Raw genomic sequence first — 27867 nt, forward strand, 5'->3', positions numbered from 1 at the left:
AGAGCGGACCTCACCTAAAGACCTGACGGTGACTGCTGTACACCAAGAGATCCGCCATGGCTGCAGAATCAGTGACTCTCTTCCTTCTATGCACCCTCATCATGATGACCATGAAGATCCTAATAAGCTTTTCAAGAAGAAAGATTTATAACTTCCCACCAGGCCCGACCCCTCTGCCCATTATTGGCAACCTGCATATACTGGATATAAACAACAGACAAGACTTCACTTTTATGGAGGTAAAATATTTCTTACTCTCTTACGTACCTAGTCCAAATGGTTATGATGGTTACAAGTTCCTTTTTTCATTACGGTTGATAATATACAGGGCTTATATAGTGAGCGGGACTATTGTTGGCTTTTTAAAAATGTATTTATTTTATAATTTTTTTCCTCCCAAGGCGGTATGAGTACTGTTGAACTTGTATTACCTGCTGCACATTTACAAATAGTAAACCAACAAAACTACATTCCAAAGACTCTGATTATTCGCCACCACCAACACAGCATACACCGCAACCTTAGGACATTCTCCCCTTACTGTCGGTGGCGGGTCCTATCATCCGGGAGGGTCACTATACCACTCTGGCCATCCGTGATCACACAATAACCCAAAGGGACCCAGTAGCAACCCGGCAGGACACTGACCACAGAGGAAAAGGGTATAGCTGACCTAGTAAAATAAAAACAGGTGTGCCATCACACCTATGTGCCCACCAGGCACTGGTGACATGTGACAACATCCCAAGGTCCGGCTGTATCTCTGCCATCCACTACCAGAGTGGTGTCACACTACAGCACCTAGCAAGTGACTGGCTGCTCCTGCGATATAACATCACACCGGGGTACACCACATATTAGCCCCAGCTACTGGGAGAATAAAGCTCCTTAACACCTACTGCAGAGCTGGCACCAGTGATCATATAAGTGCCGGTGTAGCAGGGCAAATTAACCCCCACCCAGATTATACCCGGGTTTGGCTAGGTATACCCCGAAGTATAAAATAGCCTAGACCAAACTATACCCCTCCAGGCCAGAATATACCTCAGGGTATAAAATAGCCTAGGCCAAATTTTCCCTGTGTGTATAAAATAGCCTAGGCCAAACTATAACCCGGGGTGTAAAATAGCTTGGCCAAACTATAACCTGGGGTGTAAAATAGCCTAGGCCAAACTATAACCTGGGGTGTAAAATAGCCTAGGCCAAACTATAACCCGGGGTGTAAAATAGCTTGGCCAAACTATAACCTGGGGTGTAAAATAGCCTAGGCCAAACTATAACCCGGGGTGTAAAATAGCTTGGCCAAACTATAACCTGGGGTGTAAAATAGCCTAGGCCAAACTATAACCTGGGGTGTAAAATAGCTTGGCCAAACTATAACCTGGGGTGTAAAATAGCCTAGGCCAAATTATAACCCGGGGTGTAAAATAGCTTGGCCAAACAATACCCCCTCCCCCCTTTCCCCGGTGAAAAATAGCCTAGGCCAAACTATACCTAGCGTATAAAATAGCCTAGGCCAAACTATACCCTGGTGTGTAAAATAGCTTAGGCCAAACTATACCCATCTAATGTCGAACCTAGTAAGAGTCTAGCCCAGGCCACAGTATACCCCAGGAAATAAACTCTATACTTGGGGGTGTAAAACAGTCTAGGCCAAACTACATCCCTCCGGGCCATAATGTTATCATGTCACTGGCTTTCTCACTTCTGGCCCAGGCCACAGTATACCCTAGGGGTATATAGGGTTTTGCGCGAAAACTGAAAATGTGCACATGATAAATCTAATTAAAAAGAGTACTTAATAGAAGACCCCGCCCCCTCCCAGTGCAAACAGGCAGTGGAAAATCTGATGGAAAATAGCGCGAAACTTTTAATAAATAGTGCAAATGCAAGGATAAATGTCCCCTATGTGTTTAGACATTTAAGATTTACATCCGTCAGCTTCTCAGTTAAATTAGCAGACAAAGTTGAATCCCCAATAAAATGTTGAAAAGTTAAGTAATTCTTGTGTCTATCACTTAATGGGGGGTATAATATGGCATGAGGGGGATGAATTGGCTTAGGCCAAAATATACCCCGGGGTATAATCTAGCCTAGGCCACTTTAACCCCAGGTATAATCTGGACTGGGAGTATACTCTGGCCTGTTAAACCAGGACTAAGGGTCGTATTACATGGCTGTAAAATATACTAACATCACTAGTCTCTAACATAGTATAACCATGTCAATCTAAAGCATAAGACATAGTTTAAAGTTATAGTTGGTAGTAAGAGGGTAGACATATAGTATAAGGTATGAACCACGCTACGGCCATCTTGTCTCAGGGAGTTAGTTCTGAGAATAACTTGTTTACTGCATTGCGGTAACATATGCTAGCATCAGTCATATAGATATATATATATATATTTGTAGGGAGAAGCAGAAGTATATTCTGGGATGTCACGTAGCTCCTTAGAAGTCACCATATAAGTTGAGGCTCAGAGACGGGAGGTGGGGGTTTCAGCTATATAAGCAGGAAGTATAGGATAAGATGGGAGGGAGGCCCTGAGAATGCTATCCATCTGCACACCAGGGTTACGAGACCTCTCCCAGGAACATCTAGCACTGGACACATGAACTGAAGGACATTTTTCAACTCCAGATAATGGACTCTGCTTGAAACAACAACCTTTGTAAGATAACTTGTTATTCTTATCTATACCTATAACTTTTGTATGCTCATTATTTTTGTGCATTATATCATTGCTCCTATCTTTTGAGCAAGAGCATATGGACTACGCTTGTCACATTCTTTACAACTGCTGCTTCACTCTTTGCTGTGTAAGAGGATACGTGAGTGGCCCAAATTCTAACAATGGCCCGTTCAAAAAATGTAAACGAGCACCGATCTGCTAGATTGGTGCTCGTTTATTGAGCAATTATACGGGCTGATTATCAGACAGCAAGGGCTGCATGGACATCGTTAGTGATGTCTGTGCAGCCCTTGCCTTTAGTGCAATTTAAGACAGTATTTGCTTACCTTACCATGTTCCCCGATGTCCTCGGGCCTTCCCTGGTCTCTGCAGCCGCAGCTCTGTTCCCTTCTGTTCAGATCTCTGCACTGACAGGCTGCTCAGCCAAGTCTTGTCTCAGCCAATGATCTAGAAGGATGGGGACATTATGCCTAGACCATGTGAATAGAGCAGAAAAATGACCACTGCTCCATTCACCATCAATTGCGCTGAAGGGCATAACTGAAGTGCTTGGCTATTGTTATCAGTGCCATAGACATTGAATGTATGAATTGTGGTACTACAGCTCCATCCACATGGGCCACTCCTAGAATGCTGTTGTCTTGACCCATGGTTGTCATGGGAGTTGGGCCCCCAGTGATCATACATTTAGCATCTATCCGGTGATAGGTGATAAAAACATTTACTAGACCAGTAATACACATGGGGATCTATTTATTATTTATTTATTGTGGAGTTCTTTAAATCCCCTTATATTTGTCTTGTTACTCCCCTATTTTCTAACTCATCTGACTCAAGTGCAGAGCAAATAGCTGGATATACCACCCAATCTCTGTGCAGAAGCTGCTGATGTGGTGCCCCACTATTAAGTGCCTTAGGCACCTGTTGCAAAGTTCTCATTCCAGTTTAAGTTGTGATGGAGTAGTTTACAGTTTCACCACTAGGTGTCAGTGTTATTTATAAGTCTTGTTATTCCATGCACAGCTGAAGGAAGGTAATGGGTTACTGTTATTGTTATATTATGTTTTCTGTGCTAACCTGTGGGAGGTGCTTTCTCTTCTTCTACATATCCCTGCTCTCCACACACACTCACCCCCTGTAGGAGGAGTTAGTTAGCTCCGTGTGGGAGGGAGTGGCCAAGTCAATTGAATCTAGACACGAGTGTACAGATGCAGCTAAAGACAACCAGTTGTTTTATTACTATCACTATGTTTACTATGCAGTGCTAAGCACTTTAAAGGGAGAAGAGTCCAGGAACACCCTAACCCATGCTGAGAACAAGTCTAAAAAGTGCAAGGCAGTATCTTCAAACACAAGAGGAACTTGCCTGGATAGGACAAAGCTACCAAAAGATGTCTACGTATCCTATCTCGCAACGCAGGTAACTGGGAAGGCCCGAAAGCTTAGCTACAGCCTAATAACCACAACTGGGGCTTGTATCACCCTATTAAGACAGGTAACTCAACACTGTAGGGCAAAAGGTGGTCAGACCAAAGTCTAAAAACGGGTACAAGTAAAAGTATCGCAGTATACAGTATATCTCCTCCAGAGTACACTGGGTTGGGGCTTTTTCGACAAACTCTTCTCCTCTCTTCTACTCCACTCCCCAAGCTCCGCTATAACTACCTCTCTTCTACTCTACTTCTCTAAGCACCTCCTCAAGCACAAACAAGTTCCAGCAGTAGAGTCTATGTGAAGGTTTATCTATGCTACTGAAGTGTGTTGTATTGCTGAAAGACTTAACAGTAAAGCTGTTATATTTTTATATCACTGGTACCTTGTCATACTTTATCCGCACCAGCACCCATACACACAAACCGCACACCTTGGGTTATTTTTCCCCTTTCTGTGGGTGGCGGTACCAATAGTCCGGGTGGGTCAGTTGCCACTCAGGACTACCGTGACAAGAGCCCAAGGGAACCATACAAACCCAGCAGGTCACCGACCATTGGGGAACACAGCAAGCCACATCCACAAAGCAGGGACCAACATCACACCTGTGTCCTGGACAAGCACTGGTGTCACAACACTAACACCTCTAGCTGAGCTGACATCACCACCAGTCATAACATCACCCGGTGGAGTTCGAGCACCCCACACTGACCCACATCACTGTCAGACAGGATAGCTTACTTCATCAACTGTTCTTCAGAACTGCTCAATACAGCCTCTGCTAGGAGATCCCACTGGATATGGATGGGAGCAGCTCTATTTAGCAGCCCAGCAGCAGCTTTAGCAGGTATCTCCACTGGGTAGCCGCTTTAGCGAGGGAACCGTCAAGCACAGAAGACCATAAGACCAACACCTGCAGTCAGAAGCTCCACTGGACAGCTTCAGGATCTGACATACAGAAACAAGCAGAGAAACATTGTAAGTTAATGCTGTGTACAACTTACAATGGTCGTTGGGGGCCATTGTAAGTTGAATCTATCAGATTTTGGGGCCATTGTATCCCAAGATACCACTGTACATGGTGCTCTTTAAACACTGTGTATAGAATGAGAGGTAGGGCAGGGATGATAATAAACCTACCTATACCTTCTCTCCTCTCCTGCACAATTTCCAGGTTTCCTTGCCATTAATGTTTGGTGATGTATCCAAGTTTTTCAAGTGAGAAAAGTTTCTGTTCATAATATGAACATGAGTTTTCTTTTTTGTCCCACCATTAGAACCTCTCCCGTATACACTGGATAGGAGGTGGGTGTATATTTGATAGAACCCCCATAATATTGAGAATGCCATCTGGAATCTCCTACTTAGTGATGGTAACAGACACCGCCAATATAGGAGCTATATGCATGCAGTTTCTTAAGCAGGACAAAAGATTTTAAAAATATTTCATTGAATAATAGAAAAACTGAGATAAAATGTTCTTATTGTTTTACAGCTTGCAAAGAAGTATGGTCCCATGTTCACCTTCCATTTTGGCTCTACAAAAGCAGTGGTTCTGGTTGGGTATGAAGCCAATAAAGAAATTCTCACCTCAGCCAAGTATGAATTCGGAAATCGGGGTATATTCCGCATTGCTGATGACTTTCAGCAGAATCATGGTAAATAACTTCATCAAGTCACCTTAACCCCCAACATCACTGAGGAGGTAGATGGTCAGCTGCTCAGTTCTGTAACTTTGGCTAGGTGCTAGTTGTTGCATTCCCTCCGTAGGGCTCGGAGCAGTGTGATCCCTGTTGGGTCCCAACACACGCCCGTTATAGGGTGTAGGTTAGTCCCTGGTGCCCCCCGTAGTGTGTAATGGTGCAGTTGAGCAATCACAGAGTCCAGGGTACTTAGAGGGGTTATCCAGCACTACAAAAACATGGCCACTTTTGCATCACTCTTGTCTCCGGTTTGGGTGGGGCTTTGAAACTCTGTCGGATGATCATTATCTTTTATTACACAAAACTATTATCATCCGAAATACGGCCGATAACTGCTTTGTGTAATAGGGCCTTAATTAGGGCTAACCCCCATGACTGTCTCCACCAGCTACTTATAGACTAATGGCCCTATTCCACGGAACGTTTGTCGTTCATAAATTCGCTAAAACGACCGCTCGTTAACGATAATCGTTCCGTGGAATAGATGTAAACGATCGAACGACTACAGCAAAATCGTCGTTCAGTCGTTATAAAATGTTTTTCAACATGTCGAAAAAAAATCGTTAGTCTTTTAACGATAATTCGCTAATCGTTTTGTTGAATAAGAAATCGTGAAATCGTTCACCCAATGTGTTGAAAAACTAGGTGTGTTGTATTCAAATTATCACCCCGGCGAACGTTTTAAACGAGCATGTAACGACCGCAAAGTAATCGTTATCGTTCACGTGTTATATGTTGTCGTTCGCAAAATATAGTCGTGAATTAATCGTTAACGAGCGGTCGTTTTAGCGAACTTATGAACGACAAACGTTCCGTGGAATAGGGCCATTACATTGGGCTAGTTTCCTATTAGTGAAAAGCAGTCAATCAATTCACTGGCACTTACAGTTTAAAAAAAGAAAAAAACACTAAATAAAAGCTAAAAAAAACATTCAGAACAATTAATCCTTTCAGTGTGCTGGCTTCTATAGGAGAAAATAGTTAGCGGCATCTTCTGGACAAAAAGCAGTACTACATCTTGTATAACATATAACAGAGGAACCCAGCAAAGACATATATCTCAGTGCCGATGGACATAAATAGGACCCTAGCACAGGGCCGTTTTAATACATTGGTGGGCCCAGTGCACAGCCCTCAAGAGTGGGCCCCCCCCCTTACCTTTCGGCACATTGTATAATGTACTGAATTTGCCCCCACACTGTATCAAGAGCCCCAGTACATACAGTAGTTACCTTATAACACTATTTCCACCATACAGTGATTACATATTACATAAAAACTGCACTAAACAAAACAGAAAGATATCACCATTGATACCATTACATAATACCGCCACACCATGACCCCTATCAGTACAAGCCTATAACAGAGTGAAGTTACATCCAGTGACTCACCGGAGGCGTCTTCTCCGATCAGAGTCTGTCACCTTTTCTTTTTCTCTCCATCCAGCGTGGGCCACCTTGAAGTCTTCTCCTGGCTGTGAATCTTCTCTCCAGAATCTGCCAGACAAATATTTTAGGCTCCAACACATACAGTAGTTAGGTCCCTTGTACCCCTATACAGTAGTAACACCCCTCTGTACTCCTACATAGTTACACCCCTCTGTGCCTCCATAGTTTTAAGGTGTCCCTGTAGTATATAGACCCTCATGTGCTCCTCCAGTTATATACAGCCCTCCTGTGCGCTCCCCCATTAGTATATAGCCCCCCTGTGCACTCTCCCCAGTAGTATATAGCCCCCTGTGCTCACCCACAATAGTATATAGCCCCCCTGTGCTCTCCCCCAATAGTATATAGCCCCCCTATGCTCTCCCACAATAGTATATAGCCCCCCTGTGCTCTCCCACAATAGTATATAGCCCCCCTGTGCTCTCCCACAATAGTATATAGCCCCCTGTGCTCTCCCCCAATAGTATATAGCCCCCCTGTGCTCTCCCACAATAGTATATAGCCCCCCTGTGCTCTCCCCCAATAGTATATAGCCCCCCTGTGCTCCCCCTCAATAGTATATAGCCCCCCTGTGCTCTCCATAATATATAGCCCCCTGTGCTCTCCCCCATAGTATATAGACCCCTGTGCTCCCCAATAGTATATAGCTCCCCTGTGCTCCCCAATAGTATATAGCCCCTGTGCTCCCCAATAGTATATAGCTAACCTGTGCTCCCCAATAGTATATAACCCCCTGTGCTCCCCCATAGTATATAGCCCCCTGTGCTCCCCCATAGTATATAGCCCCCTGTGCTCCCCCATAGTATATAGCCCCCTGTGCTCCCCAGTAGTATATAGCCCCCTGTGCTCCCCATAGTATATAGCTCCCCTGTGCTCCCCCATAGTATATAGCTCCCCTGTGCTCCCCCATAGTATATAGCCCCCTGTGCTCCCCCAAAGTATATAGCTCCCCTGTGCTCCCCCATAGTATATAGCTCCCCTGTGCTCCCCAATAGTATATAGCCCCCTGTGCTTCCCAATAGTATATAGCTCCCCTGTGCTCCCCAATAGTATATAGCTCCCCTGTGCTCCCCCATAGTGTATAGCCCCCTGTGCTCCCCCATAGTATATAGCTCCCCTGTGCTCCCCCATAGTATATAGCCCCCTGTGCTCCTCCATAGTATATAGCCCCCTGTGCTCCCCAATAGTATATAGCCCCCGTTCTCCCCCATAGTGTATAGCCCCCTGTGCTCCCCCATAGTATATAGCTCCCCTGTGCTCCCCCATAGTATATAGCCCCCTGTGCTCCCCCATAGTATATAGCCCCCTGTGCTCCCCCATAGTATATAGCCCCCTGTGCTCCCCCAAAGTATATAGCTCCCCTGTGCTCCCCCATAGTATATAACTCCCCTGTGCTCCCCAATAGTATATAGCCCCCTGTGCTTCCCAATAGTATATAGCTCCCCTGTGCTCCCCAATAGTATATAGCCCCCTGTGCTCCCCAATAGTATATAGCCCCCTGTGCTTCCCAATAGTATATAGCCCCCTGTGCTCCCCAGTAGTATATAGCCCCCTGTGCTTCCCAATAGTATATAGCCCCATGTGCTCCCCCATAGTATATAGCCCCCTGTGCTCCCCCATAGTATATAGCCCCCTGTGCTCCCCAATAGTATATAGCCCCCGTTCTCCCCCATAGTATATAGCCCCCTGTGCTCCCCAATAGTATATAGCCCCCGTTCTCCCCCATAGTATATAGCCCCCCTGTGCTCCCCAATAGTATATAGCCCCCGTTCTCCCCCATAGTATATAGCCCCCCTGTGCTCCCCAATAGTATATAGCCCCCTGTGCTTCCCAATAGTATATAGCCCCCTGTGCTCCCCAATAGTATATAGCCCCATGTGCTCCCCCATAGTATATAGCCCCCTGTGCTCCCCCATAGTGTATAGCCCCCTGTGCTCCCCCATAGTATATAGCTCCCCTGTGCTCCCCCATAGTATATAGCTCCCCTGTGCTCCCCCATAGTATATAGCCCCCTGTGCTCCCCCATAGTATATAGCCCCCTGTGCTACCCAATAGTATATAGCCCCCTGTGCTCCCCCATAGTATATAGCCCCCTGTGCTCCCCAATAGTATATAGCCCCCGTTCTCCCCCATAGTATATAGCCCCCCTGTGCTCCCCAATAGTATATAGCCCCCGTTCTCCCCCATAGTATATAGCCCCCCTGTGCTCCCCAATAGTATATAGCCCCCGTTCTCCCCCATAGTATATAGCCCCCTGTTCTCCCCCATAGTATATAGCCCCCTGTGCTCCCCAATAGTATATAGCTCCCCCTCCCATATAACATTGAAAAAAACAAACACTGTTACTCACCTAGGTCCACGCGTTCCTCTTCTCTTCCCTCCTGTGGCCGCACTTCCTCCGGTCACAAGAGGCTGCACTCCCCTCACCCTCGCGCCGACGCTCCAGTGACGTCGGGCGCTAGAGGGAGAGCGCGGCCTCTTGTGACCGCAGGAAGTGCGGCCACAAGAGTGAGTGACTGACAGGGAGGGAGCCAATGGCTCTCTCTCTGTCAGTGTCGCTGCTGCTGCCGCGCTGAAGCGCCGCAGCAGCAGCGGACGGGGGCAGCGGCGGACGGGGGGGCCCTGCAGGGGGCGCCATGGAGGGGTAAGTAGATTACCCATCCATGGCGCTCCCCCCTGACAGGCTGGTGGCCGGAGCCCTGTGCGACCGCACTGGTCGCACATAGCAACGGCAGGCCTGCTGGGGGGGGGGCCTTTAACCAGTGGGCCCGGTGCACGTGCACCATGTGCCCTCTGGTTAAAGCGGCCCTGCCCTAGCAGTGGCACAAGGGTTCCAGTACACTGCAATAGGACCCAGCTGTAATGTGAGTAATATATGTTATCATTTCTTCATCTCTTCTAGGAGTTTTCCTCGCCAATGGAGAGTCATGGAAGATATTGCGAAGATTTATGCTTTCCATATTAAGAGATCTTGGGATGGGAAAGAAATCCATAGAATGCAGAATTATTGAGGAGCTACAGTTCTTAAATGCAGCAATCGGTTCCTATAATGGTCAGTCGTGTCAAGTACAACTTTAATAAATTTTGTTGTGTCCCATTTACAGGTGACATTTCTATTAAAGTGAATCTGTCAGCTGTAATTCACGCTCTATACTGCTGACACTGTTAGATAGCTGTTAGGTCAAGGAGACACATGGTACCTTTCATATATCCATCTGTGCTTTCAGAGTGCAGAGAAATGCTTTTATTCTCCAGTGTTAAGTGTGAGAGAGGCTTTCCTGAGCTCCTGATGTGCTGAAAGCTGGAATGTCTCCCAACTACATGTCCCATACCTGACCCTGCCAGACAGTCAGCTGAGAACAGGGATAGGGATGAGAGGGGAGAAGGTGTAACACCATGCACTGGAAAATAAAAGTATTTTTCTATGGTCTGGAAACACAGACTGATATATAAAAAGTACCATGTGTCTCCCTGACTTAATGACTTAAAGTGGTATTCCCCCCAAGAGCAAAAAAAAATAATGAAATGCCCCCAAACCTAGCTGGTCTTACTGCTGCCGTTCCTGAGAAAAAGGTTTTCTAAAAGATGGTCTATTATCAAGCTAGGAAACTACATTTCCCATCATGCAACGCTTAAGCCTGATGATTATGAAGTAGCAGAGCTGAGATGGTGATGATGGTAGCGTAGCAGAGCTGAGATGGTGATGATGGCATAGCAGAGCTGAGATGGTGATGATGGTGGCGTAGCAGAGCTGAGATGGTGAGATGGTGTAGCAGAGCTGAGATGGTAGTGATGGTGTAGCAGAGCTGAGATGGTAGTGATGGTGTAGCAGAGCTGAGATGGTGTAGCAGAGCTGAGATGGTAGTGATGGTGTAGCAGAGCTGAGATGGTGTAGCAGATCTGAGATGGTAGTGATGGTGTAGCAGAGCTGCGATGGTGAGATGGTGTAGTAGAGCTGAGATGGTGATGATGATGGCGTAGCAGAGCTGAGATGGTGTAGCAGAACTCGGCATGGGTGAGCTGCGGGGGTGTTGGGGGGCAGCGAGTGATAGGGAGGGGGGATTTCAGTGGTGCCGCGGGTGAGCCCAACCATAAGGGGCAGGGGGGGGGTTTGGCATGGCGCGGCACAAGTGACAGCCGCGGGTGACTGATGGATGCCGCGATTGATCCCAGCGGGGCGGGGGGGATTTTGGTGTGCTAGGCGAGCGGCATGAGTGACAACTGCGGGTGACAGGTGATTGATGGATGCCGCGATTGATCCCAGCGGGGGGGGGGTCGGGTGGTGCGCCGGTAAGCGAGTGAGCCGCGGATGACAGTGTAGATGCCATAGGTGTAGAGGGAGTCACCTGTGGGTGTGCCGCAAGCAGCGCGGGTGAGCCGCGGGTGACCGGAGCTGTAGAAGTAGGTGGAGATGGAGGAGGTGCAGCGGAAGAGCCCTGGAGGGGGGGGGGGGTTGCCGCTGGTAGACATCGTCGCAGGTGACTGGAGGTTGGTGACGGGGGTGCCGCGAGTGAGGGGGCACAGTCAGGGGGTGAGCTCTGGGGCTGGGGGCACACAGTACGGGTGACGGGGGTGGCTGCTGTTACAGAGGGAGACAGAGGGGGGGTGTAGATGAAGTGACGGGGGGGTGACGCGAGTGAAGGGGCACAGTACGGGGGGCACAGAGTGCTCTGGGGCTGGGGGGTACACGGTATGGGTGACGGGGGTGGCTGCTGTTAGAGAGGGAGACAGTGACAGCTGCATTTATCACTGTCTCCCTCTCTAACAGCAGTCATCCCCGGCAGTGTCCTCATTCACTTCAGTTTGGCTGGGTTAGAAGCGCTAACCCAGCCCATTGAAGAGAAGGAGGACACGTGATGCTGTCTCGGAGGGTGCGGGCCAGGAGCAGGGAGCGTGTTGGAGTGGACTGAGAGCTGATGATTCAATGCATTCCATGGGGGTGAATGTACCTAGATAACAGCAAAACTGTGCAGAATCCATAATAACTTTATATTGGAAAGATGGAAAGCTACGGGTGGGCAACGTATTAGTGCAAAAATAATTTTGGAGGGAATACCCCTTTAATCTATCAGTGCCAGCAGTTGAAGTGAATTACAGTTGACACATTCACTTTGAAGCTTTAAGACCTGTCTTTGACACTAGAGCCATGCTTATAAACACAAAGTCGTGCAGTGATGATCAGCAATATTACCAATCCTAGAGTGCCATGCTGATAGATGCTGATCATCCATAACTATATGTAGGACTGGGTTACATTAGTTCTCTTTGTAGATTACACCCTACACAGTGACTAACACTATTTCTTATCGTACACTACAGGTAGACCCTTTGATAAGAAAATGTTCTATCTTCCTGCCCCTAATATAACTTATGGGATTATGTTTGGAAGACGTTTCAACTATGATAACCCAACGTTCCAGAAGATTATTACCATCATGGATGATATTGTTGTCAACATTGGCTCACCAGCTGCCAAGGTAGAGTATCCCTATAAATTATATATAAGACGAGTGATTGATAGACCGATATACAGGAAAGTCAGGGGGTGAGGTTAGCATCATGGTAATATGTGAGAGATATGGATGCATGATTGCAAATTTCTGTTATGCATATATACAATTCATAGCTGGTCAGTTTTCATGTCACTAAATGGAGCAATGATCCAGAGCTCAGAGGTAGAAAGGACACATCTACTACAAGTTGTACTACTACTGTTCTGGGCTTGCACTTTTCTCCTCTCAGCAGAGAGGTTGCCTCATCAGCAAGGGCCTTCTTAGGATACATGGAGCCCAATAGTAAATAACTGTAATGGGCCCCTGAATCCTGTATGCCCCCTACATACTCACCTGGCCTGGTGCAGTCCCCAGGCGCTCCTTTGTTTGGACTGTGCCGGGCCAGGTGAGTATGTGTATGGGGGAAGGGGGGCCTCTTGTGGCTGGAGATGCAATGCTGCCTCCAGCCACAAGCGAGACTGATAGGGCAGGAAACAATGGCTTCTTATTCTGTCAGACAGAGCACTGCAGCGTTTAACTGTGAGAGTTCGTCACGAACGGGCCCGCTAACAGTGGCGTGGTCTGCCTTTATAGTACACCTCTTAGGTAAAGAGACTGCACTAAACTCTCTAAACTTCTTCCTCTCACTAGGGAGGCTGGAATCTTCACCCTCCTTTATGAATGGTTTCTTGCTCTGTGTGTGTTAACCTTGGTAAATTACAAATTGTATAAAACATTAAAAAAACAGTGCAAGTCAGAAAAAAAACACCAAGAATATCTAATGCATATCAAAAATGTGACATATAACCGAAGGCACCAACTCCCTCCAGATCTTAGTAGCAGCTTTATGATATTCAGCCAACAGCACACATGATATCAGAGTTCCATCCATCCATGATATGGATTATAGATACCTGCCCATTATATATTTGATTGTATGTTTTCCTATTCCAGCTGTATAATGCCTTTCCAATATTGAAACATTTCCTGAAAGAACCTGGACTAGTTTTGAACAGAGTTAATCAACTAAATGAAATTCTGAAGGATCTGTTTAAGGAAGCGAAAGAAGTTAAATCAGAAGATTCTTTCAGGACGTTCACTGAGGCCTTCACGCAGAAAGATGACAGGGTAAGGAATTGGTTTTGCAGGGAGTGATATGTAATGCAGTGATCCTTAACCCGAGGCTCTCCAGCTGTAGCAAAACTATGATAGTTATACAGCTGACAAGCCACAGGTTGGAGAACATTGTTGTACTGTATATTTGTCATTGTGAGGGGAAAAAAGAATTATAGCTTTAGAACACTAGATAGCATACAAGTTCAATAAAAAAAAAAAATGTAATTATAGCTTTAGAACACTAGATGGCACACAAGTTCAATATTTCTGTATGAAAGTTACTCTTCTTGCTTTTACCTACTTCATACTAAATGAGGCAAATATCCTAAATTTACTTCTACTATTGATTTTGTGGCACTACCACGACTGGCAGCTGACATTAATATACCCATATGGAAAAAGTAAAAAGAACCATATCTAAACATTTTTAATTTTGTCAAGTTTGGTTACGGAGAATATTTATTGAGCAAAAATTTAGCATAATTCATTCCGGAACTGTGCTTGTAATCCAAATCCACTCTTAAATCAAAGCAGATTTTCCCATAAGAAATTATTGAAATGCAGACAATTGGTTCCACATCCTAAAAATAATGATTTTTTTGTTCTGAATAACATGTTAAACTAATGAGACAAACATTCAGGAACAGCTGAATTTGTCATATTATAAGTAACTGTACAGTATAGCAATCAGCTTGTGGAGTATAATGTATATTAACTGCAAACCTCAAAAAACAGCAGCAGTTTGTAGATACAGGAGGGAGCTGGAGATCCCCATAATGCAGTAGCGTAGTACAACAGGCTAGAATAGAGAAGCTGGGCTGCTGTCAGAGTCTGTGTGGTCACATGACAGCAATGGGCAAGGGGTGTGTGTTCAGCATAGACCAATCAGGAAGTGAGAATCACAAAGCTGTGCAGAAGGAGAGTGACAGAAACTTTCCTATACAGTAGTGTAAATGGCTGAGTGTGAGTGCAGGCACATTATAGCAGCAGTGTGTATAGCTGAATGTGAGTGCAGGCACATTATAGCAGCAGTGTGTATAGCTGAGTGTAAGTGCAGGCACATTATAACAGGAATGGAGAGGATGGAAAACTCAAGGGCTGACAAAGACTGTGGGGAGCATGAAAGAATGAGCAGGACAGATGTGGGCACAGTAAAGCAGCACTCTCTGACCGGGAGACAGGAGTTACAGCTATGGAGAGATTACCTTCACAGTCCTGTCCCCTGATGCAAGCCCCAGCCTGAAGTGGATCTGCTATGATTTGGAAGGTGAGGGAGACTTCCTAGGTTAGAGTACAGGGCTGTAGACCCCGCTATGCAGACCATACCCCTCCCACACTCACTCTCCCACCCAGTACAGGGATCTCTTAAACCAAAGCAATGCTCTTAAACCAAGTTACAATTTTGAAAAACTGTGAGCTCTTTTTGCAAAACGCTCTCAATCCAGGTTGCTCTTAAACCAAGGTACCACTGTATTTATATTATAGACAAACCCCCAACTGGTAACCATCAATGTGGCTGAGGTCTCTAAAGTGCTTGTGTACAATAAGGCTGAGTTCACATCTGCAATTCTATTTGCCCCCTTGTGGTGTCCAACCACGGGTGTTACTTGTCTTTACACCCCTCGCAAACAGCCTGTACTTCAAAGTAGTAGTGGTGATGAAGTAGTACCTAAGTTTTACCCCTAGATATCGCTAGTACAGTATGTATATTGTATGCTTAAGTATTGCACAGCTGTAGGTCACTAAAGGGTTATTGTTTCCGTGATTTGTGTACCAATGAGAGCTCTGTCTCTTTTCTACCTATCTCCTTTCTCTTTTCTTCTCCTGCACTCTCTTCTCACCCACTCACAGCACATATTACATATGCTGTTGGAAGTTGTCACATGGTGAGAGGAAGTATAGCCACCCTTAGTGAGTCTTACTCTGATTTCAGTAGAGGAAGGACACAAGCCTGAACAGTCCCTACAGCAGTCAAGTTGGGCCCTGGCTTATGCTAAGTCCCCTGTTAGAGGACAAGTCCAGTGTAGTCTGAGGTGTGGTATAGGATGCACACACATGGGACGCAAGAACAGTCTTTTCTTGAAAGCAGAACTTCCACGCACTGTGCAGTGCTAAGTACTCTTAGAGAGGAAGAACAAATTCAGGGATCATCCCAGCTTACGCCGTGAACAAGTCTAAAGATGCAGGACAGTATCCTGAAGAAAGAAGAAATGATCGAAGCGGATGAAGCGAAGTTGCTAGAAGCCTATGTACTCTATCTCCCAGCACGGGTGTAACCAAAAAATTCGGACCACTCTGCTCATCCCAGGTAACAAGGACTGTGGCTTGTGTCACCCTCTAGGACAGGTCGCCCGACACTGTAGGGCAATAGCTGGTGCAAAGACCAAGGAGTCAAAACATGGGCACAAGTATTCTCTCTACTCTCAAGTATTCTACTTATTCTACTTCTAAAGTTCCGGCAGAGCACAGTACTTCTTTGGGTTGGGACTCTCTCGACATCCTCCTCTCTACTTCTCTGAACTTACTCCACTTCTCAGCACGCAACCAAGCCAGCATGGCTATTCTACCTCTCAAGCTCTCAGCACAAATCTTGTCAGTCAAGTCCAAAGTGTGTTATCAAGGCAAAAGTATATTGTGTATGACTGTATCAAGTATTCCTGCAGTAAAGAAGAGTTTTTTATTGTAATGGGCCTCTGTGATTCTTACCTAAGCACCTACATGGCCATTGCACTTTCCTTGGGTCATCTCCCCTTTCTGTGGGTGGCGGTACCAATAGTCCGGGGGGGGTCACAACTCCACTCCGGACCACCTTGATAAATGCCCAAGGGATGCCCAAACAGCCCGGCAGGTCACCGACCACAGGGGAAAGGGTATAGCCAGCCTCACTAAAATAAAAGCAGGTGTGCCTCCATACCTGTGTGCCCAACTGGCACTGGAGTCACAACAGCATAACACTTGGCTGAGCTATATCTCGACTACCCACTACACTAGAGTCACACAACTCCATCTAGCAAGTGACCGGTCGCGCTTCACAGTAGTGCACCACACCCTTACTCTTTATGGTACAAGAAGGTATCACACAAACATAAAGAAAGGAGTCCTGTTGATTTTAATGTGTCCCTTTGTCATGAATCGCCTTTTGATTTTTTAATGGGAGAAAAAAAAATGAGTGAACATATGTTCAAATTTTACATTGAATTCTGTGGTGATGGATGTTAATAGAATGGTATTCCTTTTGCATTGCATTGTGTAATTCATTTGCTTAGATTCTGTTGAACAGATCCATTCCTATGTGAACCTACCCTTATGTTAGCCTTACTATTCAGTACATGTATGACATCTTATCCCCCACCCTTTGTACTATAGATTTGTGTCATGTACATAACATCCCTATCATATTTATTTGTCCTGTAGGAAATAGTGACAGATGAAGAAGAGAAATTGTTTACTGAGAAGAACTTCTTGGCTTCTGCATTCGATCTTTTCCTTGGTGGGACAGAGACCACGTCTACAACCATACAGTGGGCTATGCTGCTCATGATGAAATATCCCCATATACAGAGTAAGTGGCACTAAGTGGTGTGTGCCCACCCCTGAAGGTACTGACACACAACTTTTGTAAAAGAACAGGTTTAGTGCTGGTGAAATCACAGGAATAGGTTTACTATAAAATCTTTTTAAATGCAATACAGGTTATACAGTCTCTGGGTACAGTAGTCAGTACACAGCAACAATCTCCAATCTCCTCACAGTAGTAGTAAGCAAACGAGTATACACAGCTTTGCACTGTCCAGAATAAGATAGATAGATAGATAGATAGATAGATAGATAGATAGATAGATAGATAGATATACTCTTGAACAAATCACAGCCTTCAAAGTGGTAGATATATAGATAAGTACTTTACACAGTCTCTAGATACTGGAATACTCTGATTTGACTTAAGTGACTTTGCTTTACTTGACGGTGGTGACACTGGATTGCCAGTTAGAGGTTAGGGGCCCTGTCCAGACCCTAGGGTATTCATTTAGTGGGCTGTTACTTGAAGAAGAGAAACCTATGCTCACAGGAATGAATCTTCTGCCTAAGCTATCATGTGGGCACCGAGTGACAATAGATCAGGACTCAAAAAGGATCACCTAGTAGGAGACGCTAGCTGTCATGGTGACCCCATAGGAAAGCTAGCAGGTTGCAGTAGAGTTTCTGGCAATCAGCTCTTACTTAGCTACTGACTTTTTCCTGGAGTGGTCATCAGGAACTTTAAAGAGAATGCCACCCAACAGGGATAGGGTTTATCTCGTGCCTTGTAACTGCAGCCTCACCACAAGGTTCAGTAGTTGAAAATAGCTAAGGTATCAGAAGTGCTAAAAGGAAGGATAAAGTTCTGCATGCAGTGTAGTGGCTCAGCAATGGGTCCTGGCCGCCAGGCCCTGGACAAATCTCCTTAGCAAAACTCTCTCTTGTAGAAACACAGTGACAGAACTCTAGAAAAACTGTCCCAAAATAGCCTCCCTCACACTTTATACTACTGAGGGGACCCTGTGATAGGTTCAAACTCTCTATAAGAGACTAAATATAGGCCTGTGATAGGTGTAAGTGCGTGAGGTACCTAACTCACAGATTGGACATAGGATAAATCAAACATCAGTGGCATAAACAAGATCAATAAGTGCATAGTTAAAGAGTAAATCCCACGAACATTAAAATCGGCATGGGGGTTGAAAAAAAATAATAAACAAGTGAATTAACGCATCCCATGCCTTAGCTGTCATCTTCTGCAGAAAATTGGGTGAAGTTAACCCAGTGAGTCAACTGTCAGGTTACCTCAGGTATCCAGTTCTAAAATCGAGTTTGGAAGCAGCATAAATGTCATTGTGAGTTAACTTAACACAGGAGAGCTGTGGACAGCAGTGGAACACTGGCGTACAATGACACCCTTGGGGTTGGTGAGGTGTAGTAGAAATCAGCCAACAGGGAGACTAGGCATTATCGTTTAAGAGGGACATTAGAGCAACATCAGGCACAACGGTTTACAGTCTATTATCTGTGGAATACCTTCAAAATGGCCCCAGGCCAGAGATGGGTCACTTAAGATGGGTCAATAAGTGCAAATTTCTCTCTCAAGTACAACACATATAACTTATTTTCAATATAACAGCAGTTGTGGATCGGCCTTTAAGGGTTCTTTCAGGATGCTCAGGCTCAGGTCTTAGTGGGACAACTGCAGGCTCAGAAAGCCTAGAGGACCTTAGTGGGACTGCTGCCCCCTGGTTCTATTGAGCATCATTTACATTAGTGTCTGTGCTTCATGGGACTCCCAGTATGATGACGGCGGTGGATCGATAGCCTCCCAGTAACTGGATGGTGGAGGAAAGGGTGGTATATCCTCCTCAGGCCACCACATAAGGACTCGTGCCTGGCCGTACTCCAGGTAAGCGCTTAGCTGACGAGCACCTTCACCACGTTGTCAACCTTCCGCCATACTTTCCTCTACTCTAGTTTGACTTTCCTCCTGGGGTGGAAGTACAGGGGCAGAGACACAGCTTCCTAGGGGCGGAAACACAGAGATGTAAATGCAGATTTCTATTGGTGTTTATTAGGCTTTTCTGGCGCTTATTGTGATGCGTTTTTGTGGAAATTATGACGCGTAATCGCACACAGAAACGCTCAAAACAGCTTCTTCACCCATAGAAAGCAATGTGACATTAAAAATAACTACTGCCCTTTGTATGCTGTTTTCGCTGCACGAGAGACACAATAGTCCCGCTCGTGTAGCTGCATTGATTTAGGGTCCATTTGCACAGAATTATTATCTGACAGATTATCTGCCAAAGATTTGAAGCCAAAGCCAGAAACAGACTATAAACAGAGATCAGGTCATAAAGGAAAGCCTGAGATTTTTCCTCTTGTCAAATCTATTCCTGGCTTTGGCTTCAAATCATTGGCAGATAATCTGTCAGATAATCTTTCTGTGTAAGTGGACCCTTAGGAATATTCATTGTTTACTTGTAATGAAGAAAAACCTGTCCGGGTCATGTGACAGCTCATCACAAGATGGACAGCTCAGACATAGCATTATTTTCCACAACTCATATATTCTGCACTGAATTTGAGGAAAAGTCCATAAATGAAAGGAGCATCAACTTTAATTTGTTGCTTTCCAGAAAAAGTCCAAGAGGAGATTGAAAATGTGATCGGGCTGGAGCGACCACCTAGTTGGGACGACCAGAAAGTTCTTCCTTACTGCTTGGCCGTAGTCCATGAAGTTCAGCGCTTTGTTAATATCTTTCAGTATTTACCCCATTCCACATCCACTGATGTCCATTTCCATGATTATTTTATACCAAAGGTAATTCTTTGTCCGGTAGTGACTATTGCAAAACATCATAAAAACCCGTTCCGCATTGTTACACCATTCAGGTAATCTAGACCATAACCAGGTGTTGACTTCTATGTGATATCACTGTGTTAATAGTTAACTTCACAGTATACAGTTAATAAACTGTATACTGTTAAGAGGTGTTCCCAAGCCGCTGACTCACAATCAAACAGGGATAGGGATGGGAAGGGGAGTGAGGAGGTGTTATAGCTCCCTATATTGCACTTAAGAGGTTTGGGGAAATTTCTTTGAGATATATGAACATTGTTGCACTTGTAAAGGTAGAGTAACAAACCGCATGGGGAACGTGCACCAGCAAGTATTTTACACCACACTGTGGATGATATGCAGGTCTAGGCTAATAGCCAAAAGTAGAGTATAGAGCATTATTTTGGGACTATACAATGCAAATACTTGTGCGGCAAGGCACAGTCTTCAAAAGCATAAACTGAACATTATTAGCAGGTTGAAAGCAAAGTAAATGAAGCCGTAGTGACAGCAAGTAACAATATATGAACTGGAAGCCTCATACCCAAGGTATGTTTCATTGTGGGTGCAGCTTCTTCCGGGCTGAAGGTGCTCAACTACAGTCTTTTTTTAAAGTGGCACAGGAGCTGATATACAGTAAGTGATATATACTCAAGGATTGCTAATTCCAATGGTGCACACTCACAAGATAGTTTAATGTATATGCATAATGTAACGTACCAGTGGTTCAGACCCATTGGCAAACAGACTAAGTAACATGGCATGTAGCATATAATGTCATAAAAAGTAGCTGAACAATAGAGGGGTATAGTTCTCATACTGGAGAAAATCACACCAAAAATGGCCGCCATCAGCACAATTCAATTAATAGTAGGATATGGTCATCCCCAAAATGGCCACTGCACATGCATAGAGGGTAGTATCTATACATAAAAGTTTCTGCATATCAGGCAGTTAGTGCAACCCCATCCCCCAGCACTCATTAAGATAATAAATTGCTAAATAGTTAAAGGGGTTATCCAGCGATACAAAAACATGGCCACTTTTCCCCCTACTGTTCAGGTGCGGTTTGCAGTTAAGCTCCATTTACTTCAATGGAACTGAGTTTCAAAACCCCACCCAAACTGAAGACAACAGTAGGGGGAAAGTAGCCATGTTTTTGTAGCACTGGATAACCCCTTTAAATGTATATACATATTATAATATACTAAAAGTAAAAACTAGAGATAAGTGAAGCGAATCTGACGAATTCCGATTGTCAGGGAATCGGGCATTTAATTTGCCTCATTGTGATTCCCAAATTTGTCAGATTCGCTTTGCAAATTCGTGGTGGCTGCATTAGCGAACGTGCATGTTAACTTACATTTACACAGTTGCATACATTACATAGTTGGGAATATTATGCAGTTGCCAATATTACGCAGCTGCGTCCATCACGAGATAAACGTTTGCAAGTTCGAAAATGATTGTTATAACCATTCCGATCATCAAACAAATTGTTCCTAGCAAACACGGACAGTTAGCGGCATGTTCATTAGCCACTATTTTTAATAAAATTCATTTGTATGGAATTTGCAAATATTTGCGAATTCGTGTGAATATTCGTGAACCCAATTTCCTAGTGATTCACTCATCTCTAGTAAAAACCCATTGTCATATAGACGAGTAGGGTGGCATGTGGTAGAAGACATCATAGAGAGTAGCTCAACAGTATAGAAGTAGAAATCTCATGTAAATGCCATAGTACTAAATAAAAATAATCATACCAGCAATAGACACAATCCGAGGGGCTATATAGTGATTGCCATATACTCCATCCACTCAGTGGTTATTGATGTCCGATAGAAAGCCACATGTATATATGGGTAAATTTCTATAGCATATAGACAGTAAGTCCTTGTGACGTAGATATATAACATTTATATCAGCTCCTGTGCTGATAGAGTCACTTTAAGGCTATGTTCACATTACGCGAACATCCGGCCTTTCTTAGCCCGGATCATCCTGGCCGGTACTTAAGTACTGGCCGGGTGATCTTTCCGGCCGCGGAGCTCTGATGCGGGCGCATCAGCGTGCACCCGCATCAGAGCTTGCCATAGCACACAGTGAAGCAAGCGGCCGGAGCCGCTCGCTTCACTGTGTGAACTGACAGGTCTTTCTGCGTCCGGAATTCACTGAATTCCGGCCGCAGAAAACTGACATGTCAGTTTTTTCCGGCGCCGCATGGGATCCCGGCCGGAGCGTATACGATGTGTGTACGCTCCGGCCGGGATCCCATTGAAGATATGCTATGTTCCACACGTAGTGTGAACATAGCCTAAAAGGGGACTGTATTTAAGCAACTTCACCCCTGAAGAAGCTGCGCCCACAGCGAAACGTACATTGGGTATGTGGCTATAAGTTCACATATGGTTGCTTGCTATCTCTGTAGCTTCATTTGCTTTGTTTTCAACCTTCTAATATTGTATAGTTTATGTTTTTGCAAATGGTGCATTGCTGCACAAGTGGAGTACTGTATGTACAGTATGTGCTTACATTGTCCTTGAACAACAACAACATTATGCTCTATACTTTTACTACTGGCTAGTAGATTTTTTTCACAGTGTGCTGTAAAATATCTGCTATACTTTAACACTTTTATGTTCCCTTTTGCAGGTTGTGGCTGGACCTTTACAGGTGTTTATATGTTGTTTCTTTCTTTCTCTCTGCCTTGAACCAAAGGTTTTATTATATGTGTAATTTTCCCCATGCATATACTTTTATGTTGTCCTGACTTATCCAAGCACTTTTTGTGCATTTTAATCTTTTACTCTTATTAGAGATGGCTCTTTTAGCCATCAATCTCCGATTCTTGTTTATGGTGTTTATTATTGTTTTGCGTAAGGACTGCGTTACTGTGGTTACAGACTTAGGCTATGTTCACATAACATTTTTTCGTATTTTTAATACGAGAAAATACACTGGCCGGATTTCTATGGGATCCCGGCTGGAGCGTATACACATAGTATACGCTCCGGCCGGGACCCCTAGCGGCGCCGCAAACAACTGATATGTCAGTATTCTGCGGACGCTATTCAGTGAATATCGGGCGTAGAAAACCATGTCAGTGCACACTATTAGAACTCTGCAGGCCGAAAGATCATCTGGCCGGTACTGCAGTAGCGGCCAGGATGATCTTTTCAGAGACCGGGTCACGGAACGGCCAGTCTCTTGCGCCATGTGAACATGGCCTAGGGCTATGTTCACACAACGTATATTTTTGTAAAAGTATGGCTGTTGTTGAAATCGGAACAACGGCCGTATCTTTTACGGAAATATACCTTGTCTTGTATGGGATCCCTTGCGGCACCGCAAAGAAATGACTTGTCAGTTTTCTGCGTCCGCTATTCAGTGAATAGCGGCTGTAGAAAACCATGTCAGTGCACACTATGAAGCGAGCGGCTGTGGCCGCAAGCTTCATAGTGTGCTGTGAAGTGTTCTGATGCGGGCGCCCATGAATGCGCCCGCATAAGAACACTGCGGCCCGAAAGATCATCCGGCCGGTACTGCAGTACCGGCCGGGATGATCTTTTCAGAGACTGGAACGGCCGGTCTCTTACGCCATGTGAACATGGCCTTAGTTGGTGTTGGGTAATAGCCGTACTGTAGAAATATATTGTAATGTTTAAAGGAAGCAGTCAGCTTTGGTTTTACACATCTGTCATGTATTGTACATATATTAGGGAACCACAGTGATTCCACTCTTCTCATCCATTCACTACGATGAAACCCAATGGGAGACCCCTAAAGAGTTTAACCCCAATCATTTCCTGGATGCTGATGGTAAATTTCTGAAGAAAGATGCATTCTACCCATTCTCCAAAGGTTAGTAGATCCATTGCAGTAACCCATTATTATCAATTACAGGGTATGGGCTTCCCCTGGTAATTTAGAAACAGGCCCAGATTTATTTAGTGGTGTGTTCCCACATTTAGGTTTTCTGATTCAGTTTGGAAAACTAAAGCCAGGAAGGAATAAAGAGAATCTGTAACCATGTAACCACTTTCATGCTGCCTGAACCCAAGTCAATGATTCTTGCAGCATCAAAGTGATGTCAGGATCCCTTTAAAAAGAGGAAAAGTCTAAGCCTTTCCTTTATACTAGAGATGAGTGAATTTACAGTAAATTCAGCCGAACCTGAATCTGATCAATCAGCTGTTCAATTCCGCTGCCTGGAAAAGACGGATGCAGTCCTAGATCACCTATGGCTGTATCCATGTTTTCCAGGAATCCTTAGGACAGCAGTTATCTTTTCCAGGCAGCAGGATTCAATGGCTGAGGGAACAGGTTTAGGATCGGCCAAATTTACTGTAATTTTGCCCATCTCTACTGGATCCGTTCCTGGCTTTGGCTTCAGAAACTGGATTACAAACATGAACATGACAACATAGCATTAAACCATAGACCATGCTACTTACATGGGCCCCTGCATCCTTCTATTCTATAGCAAAGTCAACTCAATCTAAAGGATTCTTTATGTACTTCAGCTGAATTCAGTCTATTGCTTTCTCTTGAAGAGAATCTCTACAAAATTCTACATTTCTTAAAATCTCTCTATAGCTCCACATTTCCTACATAGATATTGAGTTGAATGATATAATTATGGTTGCCTGCAGCTACTATGGATGTGCACTTCTGAGTATTGGATAGCTCTATTATTGGCACAAGCTGTGTTGTATTTCTTTAGTATCACTTTACAAACCCTGGGTATTTTTATGGTTACACAGGACGCAGGGTGTGTGCCGGAGAGGGCCTGGCCAGAATGGAGCTGTTTCTTTTCATCATTGGAATGCTACAGAAATTCACATTCACCCCCCCTCCGGGGATGAGTACAGAAGACTTGGACCTGACTCCAGAAGTGGTCTTTACCTTGAGAACAAAGAATTACAAAGTGTGTGCAACGCCCAGGCAGTAGACAGTTTGTTCATTTGTATTTGGGCACTTAAAGGGGTTGTTAGAGTACCTTAAAAAAAAAACTCACCTACCTGATCCCCCGCTGGTCAACATAGACCATTAATGTGTTGAACCCCTACCAATCTGGCGATTGACCTTGAAGATATGTTATTAAAGGGGTATTCCAATCAAACATAACTTTTGATATGCCGCTGCTCATGGTAAGACTAACAATTCCTTCCATACTTGTTATTATCTATTAAGTCTACTTCCCCCAGTTCTGAGCTGCTGCTTTCTGCTGAAGGCACAAAAATCTGTGTATAACCTTTCTCTCTGTCTCTCCCTCCTCCCCCCTCCCTTCTGAGACGGCTGATGTAAACAAATCCCTGGCTGGCTTTATTTTCAACATTGTAGCTTCTTTGTAACTCTAGGAAGATTAATCACAGTACGTTTATCAGGAACTTGACCTCAGAATAACCCTCTAGGCATTACAGAAGAAGCAATTCATTCACAAAAAAACGTATCTGAACTAGTGCCTAAACGCATTGTGTGACTCGACCTTGGTATCCAATTCAACGTATTAATGTAAATCAGGACAACCAACTCTCAGTTGAAAAAAAACTTGATGCTTTGTATTTAGAAAATGATTCACATATAGCCAACACAGTAAATATAAAGCAAGTCACCACAGTGGACAGGACGTCAGGAATCCAATCTTCGCACCGCGGCTGCAATGCTGGCCGTTCTCCTCACTCTCCAGGCTTCTACTATAAATATGGTGAAGGGTACACTAATCAGCTGCGCTTAACAAAGGGGGCTGTCCCCGGGATGGACGTATCGTACTGACATCATTCATCTGCCTGGAGAGTGAGAGTCTCTCAGGACAGAGGAGACCGGCCAGCAGTGTGGCCGCCGTGCAAAGATTAAATTCCTGATGTCCTGTCCACTGTCCACTTTACTGTGTTGGCAATATTTATGTGAATAATTTTCTAAATACAAAGCATCAAGTTCTTTGCAACTGAGAGTTGTTGTCCTGATTTACATTAATACGTTGAATTACAGAAGAAGCTACAATGTTGCAGATAAAGCCAGTCAGGGACTTATATCAGCTGTCTCTGAAGGGAGGGGGAGACAGAGAGAGAGAGAGGCTCAGATTTTTGTGCTTTCAGCAGAAAGCAGCAGCTCAGAACTGTGAGAAGGAGACTGAATAGGTAGTAAGTATGGAATGAATTGTTATTCTTGATTCTAATGAGGACTCAGGTTCCTGTTTTCAGCAGTCAGGCCCTTCTTGATCACATAACTTTTATCTTTGGACAACCCCTCTAAAGGTGTGCTTCAGGTACAATCTATATGTACACCTAAACATATACCATTGACCCAACTAAGCTACATTTCTTTGTGAACTTATGGTAGTAAGTTAAGATGAAATTCAATTTGGAATCAAAAACCAATTTAGATCCCTATAGGAGAGGGGACCCTTGTAAAAGGCAAGAGTCCCTGCTGCCGTGCACCGAGCAGCAAAGCATACCCTGTAAGTCTTGCTGACCAGGAAATGTAATAAGTGTAAGCAGTCTGTGTCTAGTCCAGCAAAAAATTACTGAACGGTAAGTTATACAGTGTATGTCTCGCCACTGAGTGTGTAAGAGCAAGGATTTTTGCCTTTGAAAGGTGTCCCTGCTCCTGTACACATTTTTTGAAACAAATGGTCCAAAACATGGCCAGGATGGATACAAATAATCTTACTGCCTAGAGCTGCTTAAGTGCAGGCCAGCTAATAACCACATTTATCTAGAAGCCCAATTACCAATAAAATAATTATAAGCTTAATATAGCACCAACATATTCCAGACCACTTTACAAGAAGAGGGTAAATATACAGTAACAAACTATCCAGCAAATCAGATCATAGCAGAAACGTCCCTGCTCACAGGAGCTTGTAACCTATAAGGAAATAGGTGTTACACAAGAGGTAGAACATGCATCATTTATACAATGGTCCAGTCATCGTTCATAAGCAGTGGCGTAGCTACTATGAAGACAGGGAAGGCGACTGCTATGGGGCCCCTGCATGAAGGGGGCCCGAGGAAGCCTGCCCTGCCTTCATGGTAGGTACCCCGCTCCCCCAGGGGTCCAGAGAGGAAGAGGGACCCCCACTGCACTGTTCAGCCCCCTCACTGTAGTGCTGGGTGAGCGGGCTGAACAGAGGAGCAGGACCTGCCAGACGGCACAGGAGAGGAATGAAGGACCTTTGGGTCACATGACCCAAAGGTCTATCTGTGTATATATTTTTATGTCAATATGTGTATGTATCTGTGGCTATATATGTGTGTATGTCAGCAAAGTCTGTAACACTGGTGTATATGTGTGTTTGTGTATGTCAGTAGTGTCTCAAGTGATTGACAGGTTTGCTCCCAAAGATGTTCTGCAGCAGCTTCTATTAATGCTGGGCTCTAATAAAAGAACCCACCACTAATATCTGCTGCATTTTCTTTTATTTCCGTTGAGTATTTCGTATTACACTGAGATGATTTCCCTGTGTACAGTCTATTCATGGTGTATACATCTGCACTAGTGTAATCACATTACAGCGTATATATGCGTGTATGTCAGTGGCGGATCTGTATATATGTTAATGGTGCCTCTGTGTGTGTATATGTCCGTCATTGTCTGTGTTTGGCGCGCGGG

General features: G+C 44.7%; 1 protein-coding gene across 1 annotated transcript; it reads left to right on the forward strand.

Moving 5' to 3' along the window:
* Positions 1-27867, forward strand: LOC138801259 (cytochrome P450 2W1-like). Its single transcript, XM_069983871.1, has 9 exons — positions 1-239; positions 5620-5782; positions 10178-10327; positions 12595-12752; positions 13722-13895; positions 17298-17445; positions 20048-20232; positions 23973-24114; positions 25017-27867. Exons 1-9 carry the CDS (start codon positions 57-59, stop codon positions 25202-25204), a joined length of 1491 nt encoding a protein of 496 aa, XP_069839972.1. The 5' UTR covers positions 1-56; the 3' UTR covers positions 25205-27867.

The sequence above is a fragment of the Dendropsophus ebraccatus genome, chromosome 9 (genome assembly GCF_027789765.1).
Source record: "Dendropsophus ebraccatus isolate aDenEbr1 chromosome 9, aDenEbr1.pat, whole genome shotgun sequence".
In the NCBI taxonomy this organism is placed as follows: Eukaryota; Metazoa; Chordata; class Amphibia; order Anura; family Hylidae; genus Dendropsophus; species Dendropsophus ebraccatus.